The sequence below is a fragment of the Barbus barbus genome, assembly GCF_936440315.1.
Source record: "Barbus barbus genome assembly, chromosome: 18".
In the NCBI taxonomy this organism is placed as follows: Eukaryota; Metazoa; Chordata; class Actinopteri; order Cypriniformes; family Cyprinidae; genus Barbus; species Barbus barbus.
In genome coordinates this window covers 31,214,740-31,231,285 of record NC_136746.1, presented here as the reverse complement: position 1 = coordinate 31,231,285, position 16,546 = coordinate 31,214,740, and the positions used below count along the sequence as shown (strand labels likewise).

General features: G+C 38.3%; 1 protein-coding gene across 3 annotated transcripts in view; it reads left to right on the top strand.

The window, feature by feature from the left end:
* The window catches only part of LOC306884318 (kinesin light chain 1-like), a 31,081-nt gene extending 14,535 nt beyond the window's left edge, over nucleotides 1–16,546 (top strand). The window contains exons 11-16 of one of the 3 annotated variants that reach the window (XM_079440067.1): nucleotides 214–281; nucleotides 3,281–3,389; nucleotides 5,589–5,732; nucleotides 13,582–13,703; nucleotides 13,953–14,010; nucleotides 15,195–16,546. In XM_079440067.1, coding sequence (XP_079296193.1) covers nucleotides 214–281; nucleotides 3,281–3,389; nucleotides 5,589–5,732; nucleotides 13,582–13,703; nucleotides 13,953–14,010; nucleotides 15,195–15,269 — 576 coding nt within the window. In that variant the 3' untranslated portion in view covers nucleotides 15,270–16,546. Of the gene's footprint in view, nucleotides 1–213; nucleotides 282–3,280; nucleotides 3,390–5,588; nucleotides 5,733–10,757; nucleotides 12,877–13,034; nucleotides 13,211–13,581; nucleotides 13,704–13,952; nucleotides 14,011–15,194 lie in introns of those variants that run through there. The other 2 variants (XM_079440068.1, XM_079440069.1) reach the window with 2 other exon arrangements.

The window sequence follows — 16,546 nt, the reverse complement described above, 5'->3', positions numbered from 1 at the left end:
TGTGTGTGTGTGTGTGTGTGTGTGTGTGTTGATCTGCTGTCTCTCACTCTGTGTGTGTGTGTGTGTGTGTGTGTTGATCTGCTGTCTCTCACTCTGTGTGTGTGTGTGTGTGTGTGTGTGTGTGTTGATCTGCTGTCTCTCACTCTGTGTGTGTGTGTGTGTGTGTGTGTTGATCTGCTGTCTCTCACTCTGTGTGTATCTGTTGATGTTCAGGGGAAGCACAGAGACAACACGCCGTATGGGGAATATGGAGGCTGGTACAAATCCTGTAAAGTCAACAGGTAACACACACACACACACACACACACATCAGGCAGCAGACAGATGTACACACATCCGTGTGTCTAGCTCTTCATCAGGGTTTCCCTGTATTCTGATTTGATTCTCTAATGGATGTAAATCGTGTTCTCCTTCAGTACAGAGTCTCTCACAAGCTGCTTCATCACTGACAAACCCTCCAAACCATTTGTTTGTTTTTACAGTTGATTATTGATGAATATTCCCCTCATCCAGCCCTCTTTCTGTTATCAGTCTTATAAATGATCCAGTCAGAAACTAAGAAAGCCTGTTTCCTACACAGGAAAAAAACTATTAAACAAGGTGATAATGTGACAATTTTATCTCACAATTCTGACTTTTGTCTTGTCCCAAGCCTTACCTACATTCATAGATCAAGTAGGGCTGTTGATCCTTGGTGATTTCAGTTCCCACACAGCAAAGTGTATTCCTATTTCTCACAAGTTCACCACTCCTATTCAAGAATCAATTATTTGTTTATAGATAAATCTCTCCTTCCTTCGGTTGAACAAATCGATTATTTACCTATTGTGGAATCAGACCATGCTCCCGTGCTTTTAGATCTTATTTGCAATTTGAGGTATAATGAAAAACCTTTGTGGAGACTAAATACATCCTTATTATCAGATCCTGCATTCTGTACATTCATAAATACAGCTATAGATAATGTCCTATTACACAATAGGTCTACATTGTAGGAGACACTTAAAGTAGTAATCAGGGGAGAAATAATTTAAAATACTTCCACTCTCAATAAAAAACATAAACAAAGACTAGATGATTTAATTGATTCTATTAAAAGATTATATCACCTGTATTCCACATGTCCCTCACCTGAACTCTGTAAGCAAAGGTTGAACCTTCACGTTCAGTATACTCTGCTATCAACAAATAAAACTGAATGCTGTTTATTACGTTCTAAAGGATATATATATGAACATGGACGACTTTTAGCCCACCAATTAAACTCTAAAGCTGCCTCTCAAATTATACCTCAAATTAGCAACAGTGACAATGATTTAATAGCTAATCCCATTGAAATTAATAACACTTTTACAAACTACTTTTTCATTTTGTATACTTCTGAAAGCCCTGAATCTAACTCTGTAATAATGTTGGAATTATTAGACCATGTAGATGTTCCCACCCTTAACTCTGAGCAGAAAACCTGTTTACATAAGAATATACAAGAAGACATTTTATTATTTTATAATTTTTTCATTAATGCAGAATAAAAAAACTCCTGGCCCTGATGGCTACCATATAGATTTTTATAAAACATTAGCAGATAAATTATTGTTCTTGACATGTTTGTGGATTCTTTGGAAAAGGGTAGCCTGCCACAAACCTTAAATGAAGCAAACATTATTCTTTTGTTAAAACCTGGTAAAGATCCTGTGAAATGTAATTCTTACAGGCCAATCTCTCTCCTTAACTCCGATTATTAAAATTTTGGCAAAAATCCTTGCTTTGCGTTTAGATACAGTAATAGACAATTTGATTTCAAAAGAACTACCTAAATTTCTACATAAATCCTTTTTTCAGAATTTAGACAGACTGATCTCATCATTTATATGGGGTGGAAAAACACCTAGGATTCGGAAGGAATTTCTCCAAAGACAAAAATCTCAAGGTGGATTGGCACTTCCTAATTTTAGATATTATTACTGGGCTGCAAATATTTCAAAAGTACTTTATTGGCTTCCGATCCCCAAAGATGTCTGGTGTATTTCAGAGGCGAATTCTTGTATTTCTTCATCTCTTCCTGCTTTAGCTTTATCCAAACTGCCCCTTTGTATTTCATTGTGTACTCAGTGCCCAGTTGTAGCAAACACACTCAAGATTTGGTTTCAATTTAGACAATGTTTTGGTTTCAAAGATTTCTCCATAACCAGCCCTATATGCAAGAATCCCCTATTGCTTCCAGGTCAGTTGGACTCAGTCTTTAGTCAATGGCAACAGCTGGGCCTTGTCAAATTCAGTGATCTTTTTATTAATGATGTCTTTGCCCCATTCTCAACTCTCTCTTCAAAATACACTCTGCCGAGATCACATGTGTTTAGATATTTTCAAGTGCGGCATCTAATCCAGAACCATTGTCACCATATCCCTCCACTCCTCCTAGTACAGGATTGGATGCAGATTTAAATATTCCCTTACATTTGAAGGGAGTCATTTCTAATGTATGTAACACTTTAATGTCAATAAAAAATATGAATCTAGACAAAATTCATGCAGAATGGTCAAAGGATTTGTGAATGGATATATGAGAGGAGACCTGGAAGCATGCATTACTCCGAGTGAATGAACGACCTCCTGTACTCGTTTAGGCTTAATTCAGTTCAAGGTCCTCCATAGACTTTACTACAGTAAGTAAGAGGGAGTAGAAGAAAGGGGGGGGGAAATTAAGAGAATCTTTGTCAACTCTTTGTATATAATGTCACCCTGTTCTTCCTTCAATAAAAAAAAAATATATAAAAAAATAAAAAAGAATTGTGAGATCAAGTCAAATGTGTATAATGCATACAATTGCAAGAAAAAGTCATAATTGTGAGATTATAAGAAAAAAAGTTGCAATTACATATTTTACTTTTCATTCCGTGGCAGAAACAGGATTCCATAATAATCATGAGTCGACTGTCCAAATGAATCTGACTGAATCACAAACGGTTTCAGTCCTTTGTATGCAAGCAGGTTTGATCAATAATGATGTGAATCTGGCAGCACTAGTTCTGATTCTAAACAGCTGATGTGATTGCTGAATGCTATTGAAATGATTCTCAGGTCAGGTCAGGCTTAGATATATCAGTCATGTTTAACTGTTAAAGGGTCTAGTGACTCCTCCTGACTCATCTAAACACTGATACAGAATCATCACATCCCTGCATCTCATGTTAAAACAGTGAGTTTATCCTGATCAATCAATCAGAAGACAGTCATAAGAGCTGATATTCCTCGTGATGACGCTGTTGTTTCTCTGCAGCCCGACGGTCAACACGACGCTGAGGAATCTGGGCGCTCTGTACCGCAGACAGGGCAAGCTGGAGGCAGCGGAGACACTGGAGGAGTGCGCCGTGAGATCCCGCAAACAGGTGTGTGTGTGAGAGTGTGTGAGAGTGTGTGTGTGTGTGTTTGTTTGTTTGAGTGAGTGAGTGTGTGTGTGTGTGTGAGAGAGTGTGTGAGTGTGAGAGTGTGTGAGTGTGAGAGTGAGAGTGTGTGTGTTTGAGTGAGTGTCTGTGTGAGTGAGTGTGTGTGTGTGTGTGAGAGAGTGTGAGAGTGTGTGAGTGTGAGAGTGAGAGTGTGTGTGTGTGTGTGTGTGTTTGAGTGAGTGTCTGTGTGAGTGGTTGTGTGTGTGTGTGTGTGTGTGTGTGTGTGTGTGTGTGTGTTTGAGTGAGTGAGTGTGTGTGTGTGTGTGTGTGTGTGAGAGAGTGTGTGAGAGTGTGTGAGTGTGAGAGTGAGAGTGTGTGTGTGTGTGTGTGTTTGAGTGAGTGTCTGTGTGAGTGGTTGTGTGTGTGTGTGTGTGTGTGTGTGTGTGTGTGTGTTTGAGTGAGTGAGTGTGTGTGTGTGTGTGTGTGTGTGAGAGTGTGAGAGTGTGTGAGTGTGAGAGTGTGTGTGTGTGTGTGTGTGTTTGTTTGAGTGAGTGTGTGTGTGTGTGTGTGTGTGTGTGTGTGTCTGTGTCTGTGTCTGTGTGTGTGTGTGTGTGTGTGTGTGTGTGTGTGTTTGTTTGAGTGAGTGTGTGTGTTAGTGTGAGAGTGTGTGTGAGAGTGTGTGTGTGTGTGTGTGCGTGCGAGTGTGTGTGTGCGAGTGTGTGTGTGCGAGTGTGTGTGTGTGTGTGTGTGTGTGTGTGTGTGTGTGTGTGTGCGAGTGTGTGTGTGTGTGTGTGTGTGTGTGAATGACTGACTGACTGTGGTTTCATGTGCTTTCTTTCATCTCTTTCCTTCTGCTTCTCTCTGGATCCAGAGCAGCTCTGTGAGTCTTCTGAAGATGTTCATCAGTGATGTAGCTCGTGTGTTAGATTGCACGGTTCTTCATGCTGTGCTGCATGTGTTATAGTGTTCATTCTGTCAACTGCTTTTCATTTAAATTAGTCTCTCAGTTTTTATCACATAGTCGTCTGTCCTGTTTTTGTTAAATCAGGCTTTTAGTCTGAGAATTGAAGTCTAGTTCATTCAATTAAATCTTAGTCGTATTTTACTCAAGCTGCATAATGGTTAAACTGATAATCACTATTATTTTGCTAAAAGTTATAATTGCAATTACTGTGCATGATTGTTGCACTTTCACCTATAAGCACAAATCAAGAGAATGTCACTCACTCGCATGCTTTATTTATTATATGTGTCCCTGGAGCACAAAAACCAGTCATAAGGGTCATTTTTTTAAAATTGAGATTTATTCATTATCTGAAAGCTGAATAAATAATCTATAATAATAATAAAGAACAATATTTGGCTGAGATACAACTATTAGAAAATCTGGAATCTGAGGGAGCAAAAAAATCTAAATATTGAGAAAATCTCCTTTAAAGTTGTTCAAATGAAGTTCTTAGCAATGCATATTACTAATCAAAAATGAAGTTTTGATATATTTACAGTAGGACATTTACTAAATATCTTCATGGAACATGATCTTAATATCCTAATGATTTTTGTCATAAAAGAGAAATGTATAATTTTGATCCATACAATGTATTGTTGTCTATTGCTACAGATATACCTGTGCTACTGATGACTGCTTTTGTGCTGCAGGGTCATTATCAGGTCATTATCTGAAATATAAACACACACTCTGTACATTGTCAAAACTGGTGAAACTCAAAAGCTTCTTTTAAAATCTACAATCTAAGATATCAAAAATCGAAGAGGTGCTGACGTCAGCGTGTTTATTCAGCCTCAATTGTAAACAATACAGTCGAGATCATGTTTGGATTTATTAGTTTATAACCGGCTTCATTTGATCAGAAGATCTCAATACAGATTGATAAACGCCTGCTTTTATGTTCGCCCATGTTTTCAGATCATCAAACCTTTTTCTGTAATGTAGGAGAGTGTGTGTGCGAATGGTTGCCAGGTTGGGCAGATAAATTAAACATCGGGCAGAAAGATTTGTCGTTTTAAGAGAGAAGCTCAGAGTGGGGGATTTAGACATTCTGTATATAAAGAGTTTTGATTTTTGAAACCTCATTTGAGTCTTTGTTGGTCAGCAGCGCTGCACGTCTCAGTTAGTGTCAGTCGTGATAGATCGAGCGTGAGGAGCTGATCTGATGTGTGCTGTGGGTCTGTGCTGGTCAGGGTCTGGATCCGGTCCATCAGACGCGTGTGGTGGAGCTCCTGAAGGAGGACGGCCGGCGCAGCAGAGACAGTCTGTCCAGTGTGAAGTATGAGAGCGGCTCTGAGGCCGGAGATGAAGTGAGTATGGCCATCGAGTGGAGCGGGGTGAGTACACATCCACAGAGCACAGAAACACCGACCGCAGACAGCAGCCCTCAACACGTGCCCTCATAGAAGCTCCATCGTCCAACTCATGAACAAATGACTCTTATGAACCGGCTCTTTTTAGTGAATCAAAACATGCAGCACCATGAGATTAGTGGCACGTTTTGAGCGGCTGATCTGTTCCTGGTCTTCAGGAGCTGATTGTGTGTCCTGGCATGATTGTGCTGATTTAACATGCTGCATGTGTGTGTGTGTGTGTGTGTGTGTGTGTGTGAGTGTGTGAGAGCATCTCTGAACACACACTCCTCCTGCAGCGCTGCAGATCTCACAACAACACATGTCCAAGTCTCGCCCCAAAATCATGAAATTATATTTAGCATAAAATTAAGCCTGTTTTTATTACCTTTAAAATTATTTTTTACTTTATTTTTTTACATTTTAAAATATTTTTATTATATTATTATTTTAGTGCTGTCAAATGGTTAATCGCATCCAAAATAAGTTTTTGTTTACATAATATGTGTGTGTACTGTGCATATTTATATATAAATCCACACACATACATGTATATATTTCAGAAACATTTTATATTTCTATATTAGATATTTTTATTTTCTAATTATATTCTTATTACTATAATAATGATGCAGTGATTTTTTTTTTTTTTTTTTTTTTTTTTTTTAATGAATCAGCATTAATTGAAGACAGTTCAACACATGCTGCCATATAAATGCTATTTTTCATATTTCATTAATGATAATCACTGTTCCTGAATGTCATGAACATACTGGCACTGGGTCTAAATTTAAGCTTCATTGTCTTGATGCTGTTCTTGTGATTTTGGGATGAACTATGGCCATAGTTAACTAAAACTAAAACTAAAAAAAAAAAAAACATTTTCTTCACGTGAAATAAAAAAACAACTGAATTTTTTTTTTTTTTTTATTTCAGCTAGTTGCCAAGGCAATGTTTCTTATTTTAATTGTTTAATTAATATTATGTACTAAAATAACAAACTCAAACTACACAGACACACAGTATATTAAAAACAAGAACAACAACACAAAACCCAGCTAAATTACTAAAACATGAACTAAAATGAAAATAAAAACAGAGAATGTGACAATAAACAGATTTGTATCACACTGAGCAGTGTGTGATGTCCATTGGTCCAGTTGTGTGTGTGTGCTGTGTTCAGGATGCTCAGTGTGATGTCATATCCTGCATGTGAAGCTCCAGCGTGTCGTTGATGTGTGTGATCATTAACACCAGCACTGCTGCAGCTCTCACCGCCTGTGATGGAAATCATCATCATCATCATAGCACTCAGATCTCATGCTTTACACAGAGTCTTAAAGGAACAGTTCACCCAAAAACCAGCACGGACTGGCCTGGACTGGCTTTCAGTCACTGTGTGTTTGAGACGAGTTAAAACATGTGAATGAACCTGTCAAACACACACGGAAGCAGTCACATGCAGCGCTGCTTCTCCTGTTTGAAGGATCTTTAGATATTTCACCTGGAAAATAAGCAAAAACAACTAACAGCTAAAGCTCACTAAGCAGTCATTTTTGCATTGTGTAGTTGTGTAGTTGTGTAGTTGTGTAGTTGTGTGTGTGTGTGTGTGTGTGTGTGTGTGTGTAGTTGTGTGTGTGTGTAGTTGTGTGTGTGTGTGTGTGTGTGTAGTTGTGTAGTTGTGTAGTTGTGTGTGTGTGTAGTTGTGTGTGTGTGTGTGTGTGTGTGTGTGTGTGTGTGTGTGTGTGTGTGTGTGTGTTTTGGTGTATGTTTTATGTGATTTGGTGTGTGTTTCTGTGATTTCTCAGGCAGTGCATGTAAGACTGTGGATGTGAAGACGACTTTCGTACTCAGAATAAATCACACTTGCATTCTCGTCTGTTTCTGTTCTGATCTGCGTTCACATCAGACGTCATTAGAGTTTCTGTTTCAGTGGAATTTCAGTCCATCTCAAGAGGGCCAAAAATTACACACTTAGTTGCTTGACTTTTTTAATTTTCCTGTTTTTATTTTGAGTGATTATCTCTGTGTATTGATATTGGAAATCCCCCAGTATGGGGTTGGTACTGGAGTGGTTTAGCTGTTCTCGTGGGTTCACCGAGGCCCTCTAGTGGTCGACTTGTAATGCTTACATTGCATCTGTTCATTTTACATTTACATTTAGTCATTTGGCAGACGCTTTTATCCAAAGCCACTTACAATTGGGGAATACAAGAAGCGATTAATCTTGAAGAAGCAATCAGACAGAGGAAGTGCTCGTAACACCAAGTCTCAGTTATTGTTCAAATAAGTACAAGCTAGTAAGGGAGGGAGAGAAAGATAGAGGGAAAGAGAGTTTTTTTTTTTTTTTTTTTTTTGAGTTTAGGATGAAGTCAAGTACTGCCGAAAGAGATGAGTTTTCAGTTGTTGCTTGAAGATTGCCAGGGATCCGGCGTTCCGGATAGGGGTGGGAAGATTATTCCAGCAGCCAGGAATGGTGAACGAGAATGTTCTGGAGAGGGATTTTGAGCCTCTCTGTGATGGTACCACAAGGCGTCGCTCACTAGCAGATCTCAGACTTCTGGAGGGGATGTAGGTTCGTAATAGTGAGTGGAAGTAGGAGGGTGCTGAGCCTGTGGTAGTTCTGTATGCAAGCATCAGTGACTTGAACTGGATGCGAGCTGCCACTGGTAGCCAGTGCAAGGAGATGAAGAGAGGTGTAACATGCGCTCTTTTGGGCTCGTTGAAGATCAGTCGTGCCGCTGCATTCTGAATCATTTGTAGAGGTTTGATTGTGATTGATTTTACACCATGTCCTCTAACCAGACTCTCACAGTTTCTCTCTATTAGAGCACTTGAGATGGACTGATCCAGACTGATCACAAACACTGTGTGTGTGTGTGTGTGTGTGTGTGTGTGTGTGTGTGTGTGTGTGTGTGTGTGTGCGTGTGTGTGTGTGTGAGTGTGCGTGTGTGTGTGTGCGTGTGTGTGTGTGCGTGTGTGTGTGTGTGTGCGTGTGTGTGTGAGTGTGTGTGCATGCCTTCATAGTGCCTGCATGAGTCTGTGCTGCACCATCACTAACCTCACCAGCCACGTCGCCGCAACTGTTGCCATGACAACCAATCAGCCAATCAGCAGCTTTTCCCAGCAGCGTCGTGAGTCTGAGTAGATGAAGTAACCGAAGGCCTCTACGATCAGTTTACGATGCTCTTGGGAAACGCAGTTGTGATCAGTTTTTCCTGACGCAGTGGATGGTACTCCTCCCTTCATCACTGGACGAGCGGCACCTGTTAGATCTGAGAGAGAGAACCTCAACATCCAGTCTAATGAACATCACGCAGATGTCTGTAAATACAAACACATACCGTTCTCTTCTGCTCAAGCCTGCATTTATTTGATCCAAAATCCAGTAAAAACAGTGAAAGATTATTAGTGTAAAACAGCTGTTTCTGTGTGAATATCTGTTAAACTCTGTAATGTAAGCAAAGCTGTATAATCAGCATCATTACTGCAGTCTTCAGTGTCACATGATCTTCAGAAATCATAATAATATACTGATTTACTGATCAGGAAACAGATGTGCTGCCCAATATTCTTCTTTCAGAAACATTAGAAAATCTTCTTGATTACAAACATTTGACACCTCGTTATATTTTGATATATTAGAGTCCAAACAGATTTTCTCTCTACTGTGGCTGATTAGCATGACTAAATCCTCATTAAACGTTTCATTTTAAAAAGCAACAATTAATGAATTTAACAAATAAATAATGTATATATCCAGAGCTGTGATACTGATTCCAGATCACATGACAAAAATTACAGTTGGTAACAATCCATTTCATTACACGTTTTAGGTAATATAATAATTACTTTTGACTCGTTGATCTCGTTTATCACATTAATTTAAATAGAATAATCTTGCACCAAATTGAAATAGTCAAGTCCTCTTTATTTATATAGTGCTTTTAACAATACAGATCGTCAAAGCAGCTTTTCAGTATTAAACAGGAAAATAGTGTGTAATAATACAAAACAGTAAACATCAAATATATTCCATTTGTTGTTATTAATAAAATTAAGTGCATTAAACATTACATTGCTTCAAAGTTTCCCAAGTTTAATGAAAAGCTAATAATTTATTACATTAAAATGTAAAATTAAAATGAATCATTTTAAAACAGCAACAGTTAAAATAAAACACTAAAAAATATTAAATATTACATTTCTTTACCTGCATGTCATATGACCATTAACCAGCGTGAACCGTGAACCAATATGCTGATTAATTATTACCCTATTACTGTCGGCGCTGATAGCCGTGTGTGCAGCTCGAACCTGACCCCGGCCCTCTAGCGCTCTCCACTTCACTTCCTGTCAGCTCTGATCTGTCCTGTCATAATAAAGGCTTAATAAATCTATATTTAAAAATAGAAAACATTGTTACCTTAAAGTCTCCGGGGTTCTTCAAGTAAATAGATTAGGAGAAAGAGGTTTGGCTGACAACAAAGTTTGGGAATCCCTGCATTACATGTAAAAAAACACTTTTTTTAAAACATTTTTAATGTGTTTTTAAGAATGTTTTAATAATATTTGAAATATATTGTTTTAAAAGATATTTTAAATATTTTATATTAAATACCTTTTATTTTCTTAATAATTTTTTTCTCATTCTGTGTATCAGTGTTTGGCCTTTAAATTAAATATAGTAGAAGTGTGTTTGCAGAGGTGAGAGAGCAACAGACAGACAGACGCACGCACGCACGTGCATGCAGACGCAGACAGACAGACGACAGGCAGACACGCAGACAGACAGACGACAGGCAGACAGACACACACACACACACACACACACACAGACACAGGGACAGACAGACACACACACACACACACACACACACACACACAGACACAGGGACAGACAGACACAGGGACAGACAGACACACACACAGACAGACAGGCGACTCGTGTGTTTGATCTGAGCTCTTAATGGTGTGCTCTCTCTCTCTCTCTCTCTCTCTCCTCATCAGGCATAAAGCCATCCAGAGTTTGCTTCATCTTCTTCCTCCTCACACAGGAAGGGCCGTGTTTGTTAGTTTCCTCTGGATGTTGATCCTGGGCCACTGCAGGCAGAGGGATGCGTCTCTGCTCAATCCTGCTACTTCTGTTCTTTCTTCGGTTGACGTGACGTTGTCTTTGGGCTCTTCATCTGCTTCTCTCTCTCTCTCTCTCTCTCTCTCTCTCTCTCTCTCTCTCATCTCTGATGTGTTGATAATCGATGTCGACACGTTCATCTATCAGCGTTTCATCGTGGCCCCTCTGATGATCTGTGAACTTTCAGACTGATCCTAATTCTGCAGATTTGATGGTTTTGCTCTTTTTGCCATCTGTGGGTTTGAGCAGCTTCTGCTGGTGAGCAATCATTGGTGTTTCACAGAAACGTGCTCGTGATAGTTTTTATGTTTTTGTAATGTATGATAAATGATGATCTCATGTCGCTTGAGCACGTATGTGACAAAACCGAACTGACATCCCAAACCGAGCAACACAAGACGAACGTCACAGACGCTTTCTCTTTAGGCGGCATGCTTTATCTGTTGTGCTCCAGGGTCAAAGTGACATTTACAGTGTTACATTAACGCTTGCAGTGGGTTTGATGCATTAGTCAGCAGTGCACATACTTCTGGGAATTATATATCAATATCTATGGAAGCTTGATTCCACCACACAATTAAAGAAATTAAAAAGCTCATTACTCATTTTTATCTCACAATTCTGAGTTTATATAAGATCTAATCTGAGAACTGCAAAACAAACTCATAATTGAGAAATAAAAACTCAGAATTGCGAACAAACTGAAAATTGCATAATTTAAAATTGTGAGATATAAACGCATATCTGGGAACAAACTTAGAATTGAGAAATAAACTGAATTGTGAGAAACTCAGAATTGCTAACAAACTGAAAATGGCTAAATAGACATTAATAATTCAGAATTGTGATGTAAACTCATAATTTGCGAACAAACGGAAAATTGAGAAATAAACAACTCGTAATTGCAAAATATTAACTAATTGTGAATGAAATAAAGTTAGAATTGCAAAACAAACTCAGAATTGCAAGAAAAAAAGGTCTGAATGGTGAGATAAAAATTCTCAATTACCTTTTATTTTTTTTCTGTGGTGTCATAAACAAGCTTGCATATGTATGGTGTAATTACACTAAGGAGAAGTGCTCTTTGGTTTAGCAGTGTTGATGAGACAGATGCTCCTGATCTAATCCACATGTTCAAGGGTATTCAGAGTACAGAACAGTATTCAGAGCCAGAACATTCGTTACTCGATCCGTGGGAAGTTTGCTGACGCTGAATGAAGAGGTTCTGCTGCAGGAAATCATTTCTTTGAGCTTGTTAAATGTGCTGAAGGCCAAACCTTTATTTATAACAGTGCTTTTAACAATACAGATCGTGTCAAAGCAGCTTTACTGTGTTAAATAGGACAATAGACAATAATGCAAAAGGACAATAATAAACACTCAATTTTCAGTTAAAGACCGTTCATCATTGAATTCAGTGATGCCATCATCCAGCTCAGTTCAGTTTCAGTAGTTTCTGAGCAATCAAGTCGACGGTAAGCAAGCCAGAGGCGACAGCGGCAAGGATCCAACACTTTAACACAGATCACGCTTCATAAAGAGCCTTAAAGATGCGTGGCAGCAGCTGATGGGACTGTGTTATATCACCCAATGTGCTGTCAGTTCACTTTAGTGCTACAGGCCTCATTCATTACCCATGTTCACTAACGATGATCGTTCCATTCATTCCAGACACACGTGATGATGATGATGATGATGATGCAGTACAAAACAAACACACGTGTCTCTTAATAACGGACGTGTTTATGCCGTGTGTGGTGGTTTATCTCTGTTTTAACGCGAGCGTTTGTGTTCACTCTCATAGCGAGTAGATCTACAGTAAATACATATGAACCTATTACTCACTGCATGACGTTTGTTGATCTTCTCAATAAAGGGTTATTTCTGAAGTTTCTCATCGTTCTGTATCAGTGTATGTTTAATAATGATGATCTGTTTCTATATTGAGATCACGTGCTTTGAACGTTATTTAATAATAAAACAGTTTAATAATGTATATCTGAGTAGTCTGTTTTTCTGGTTATTTTTTTGCATTACTTTATTCTTTCATCAGTTTGATCATGTTTTCTAATATATTTCTGAGCTGCTGTGTGTCGTATTAAAGGGTTCGTTCACCCAAACATGATCATTCTGATGTTATTTACTGCCTCCAGACCTGGATGACTCTCCTTCTTCTGTGGATCATTAAAGAAGATATCTTGAAGAATGTTTCATCTTCCATTGACTCACACTGTATGCTGTGTGTATAATGAAAGTCAGTGGCGTCTGAAACTGTCTGGTTGATTTTTGGGTGGACTGTTCCTTTAAAGCAGTGACGGTGATCACATGATCCGGTACATGATAAACACACTGGATCCAGCAGAGCGTGTGTGTGTGTGTGTGTGTGTGTGCGTGCGCGCGTGTTGTGCAGTGCTGTATATTGAGGGGGTTTATATTGTGTAGTAGATTAAGTGTGTGTTTGTGTGTTTGTTCGGTATAATAAGTGTGTGTTTGTGCTGTGCAATATATTAAGTGTGTGTGTGTTGTACAATTCTGTGTATTGAGTGTGTGTATATTGTGTAGTGCATTAAGTGTGTGTGTTGAGTATATTAAGTGTGTGTTTGTGCTGTGCAATATATTAAGTGTGTGTGTGTTGTACAATTCTGTGTATTGAGTGTGTGTATATTGTGTAGTGTATTAAGTGTGTGTGTGTGTGTTCAGGATGGCAGTGGTGTTCTGCAGCGCAGCGGCTCGATCGGGCGTCTCAGAGATGTGCTGCGCAGGAGCAGTGAGATGCTGGTGAAGAAACTCCAGGGAAACGCTCCTCCTGACACACACAACAAGTATGAACACACACACACACACACACTTAATATACTGCACAACACACACACACTGAAAGAGTTCTCAGCCTCTAGTACTGCTGTTATTACAGTATTGTCTTTTATCTTTATATTATTTTCCATTTAAAACTGAATTTCAGGTAATTTTTGTAATTTATTTATTTAATAATAATTGAGGACATTCAGTATCAAGCATACTGTCTTCTGCTGTTTGGTTTTCAGATATTTCACTTGTGTTTTTCTCGACAGAATGAAACGTGCCGCTTCACTCAACTACCTGAACAAGACGGGTGACGAGTCCATCCAGGTAACTAATATCACTAACACTGACACTTCTATTACTGGACTGAAGAGTTCATTATTATCATTAATGCAAGCAACTATTCATTTCTTACTGTGGTAAAATCACTGTAACACACACGACCCCGAGTGAGATGACATCACATCTATAATCACATCTATAATCACATCTATAATCACATCTGTAATCACATAATCACATCTATAATCACATCTGTAATCACATAATCACATCTATAATCACATCTGTAATCACATCTATAATCACATCTGTAATCACATCTGTAATCACATCTATAATCACATCTGTAATCACATCTATAATCACATCTGTAATCACATCTATAATCACATCTATAATCACATCTATAATCACATCTGTAATCACATCTGTAATCACATCTATAATCACATCTATAATCACATCTGTAATCACATATATAATCACATCTATAATCACATCTGTAATCACATCTATAATCACATCTGTAATCACATCTGTAATCACATCTATAATCACATCTGTAATCACATCTGTAATCACATAATCACATCTGTAATCACATCTATAATCACATCTGTAATCACATCTATAATCACATCTATAATCACATCTGTAATCACATCTGTAATCACATCTATAATCACATCTATAATCACATCTGTAATTACATATATAATCACATCTGTAATCACATCTGTAATCACATCTTTAATCACATCTGTAATCACATCTGTAATCACATCTATAATCACATCTATAATCACATCTGTAATCACATCTGTAATCACATCTATAATCACATCTGTAATCACATCTATAATCACATCTATAATCACATCTGTAATCACATATATAATCACATCTGTAATCACATCTGTAATCACATCTGTAATCACATCTATAATCACATCTGTAATCACATATATAATCACATCTGTAATCACATCTGTAATCACATCTATAATCACATCTATAATCACATCTATAATGTATGGAAGCTTGTTTCTGCCACAGAATCTAAAATAAAAAAGGTCATTGTGACTTTATCTCACAATTCTTACTTTTTGGGTATAAACTTACAATTACCTTTTTTTCATATAATTAATGAATCTTTCATGCTGAGCATGATGATGAAGGTTTCCTCACGTTCTTCTCTTGTGTCTCTTTCTGTTTGTTCTGGTGTTCAGAATCTGTCCGGCCGGCGGCTGAGAGACAGTCGAGGTCTGAGCTCCAGTAATGTGGATCTGTACAACGCCAGTTAAACCAGACCACAACACACCACTGCGCTCGCCTCACACACACACACACACACACACACACACACACACTCAAACATGCATGCACACACACACACACACTCAAACATGCATGCACACACACACACACACACACACTCAAACATGCATGCACACACACACACACACACTCAAACATGCATGCACACACACACTCAAACATGCATGCACACACACACACACACACACACACACACACTCAAACATGCATGCACACACACACACACACTCAAACATGCATGCACACACACACACACTCAAACATGCATGCACACACACACACACACACACACACACACACACTCAAACAGTCTGTGGTGTTTCTGTTTTAATGCTCAGACTGATGCTGCATCTAAAGGTCAATAATATCATGAATATTCAGCTCACTGTATAATGTGCAGATCTCTGATTATCTACAGAAACAACATAACTGGGTCATAATCTGTAAATGCTGCAAGACTACATAAAAAAACACTGAATTCTGTTACATTCAATCATATCTGCCTGTTACTTTACGCCAGGGCATGGCTTCACTTGAGGAGTCCCTGATTTCACTGCATGCACACCAGAATAGTCCAACAGAGTACTGTTAATAATACTAAGTCATGGTATCAGGGTTTTTTATATATATATATTTTGAGTAAATGGGTTATTGCATAAATATAATGTGTATATCTGTTCATTCAAGTTTTTGTTGTATTAATGTTTCCAGTTGAGAGCTTTAATGATGAAACGTTGAATCCAAAATCACTCAGATCTTCACAGGACCTCATGCTGACATATGAATGTGAATATGGATTATGGATTTTGTGGTGGTGTAAATATAATGGATGAGCCTCTCAGGTTGTAAATGTATTTTAGAAAGTGTAAAAGAAACAGAGGATCCTGCTAGTTTTATTCTGGAGTTTGAATGTTTAACGGATCTAAGCCAAGCTCTGAGATGATTATGATATTAGTGATGCACACAATACATTGTTTATTGAAATACATTCATTGCTATTTGCCATCAAACCATTTCTTGTTGTTGTAGACCAAAGCTGTTATTAATCCATTGGGATGAGATTCTGAGATGATGTTTGTGTCTGTGAGGAAGGTTCTGGTTCTTGAGGAGATCATCAGGGTGGATTTTACCTGCAGTATACCATCCATGTCATTTACTTCTGCCATTAATGCCGTATATTTCTGCCCAAATGTGTTGAGAAAAACATATTTTCATGACACTAATAAATTGTGCCAATTTTTAC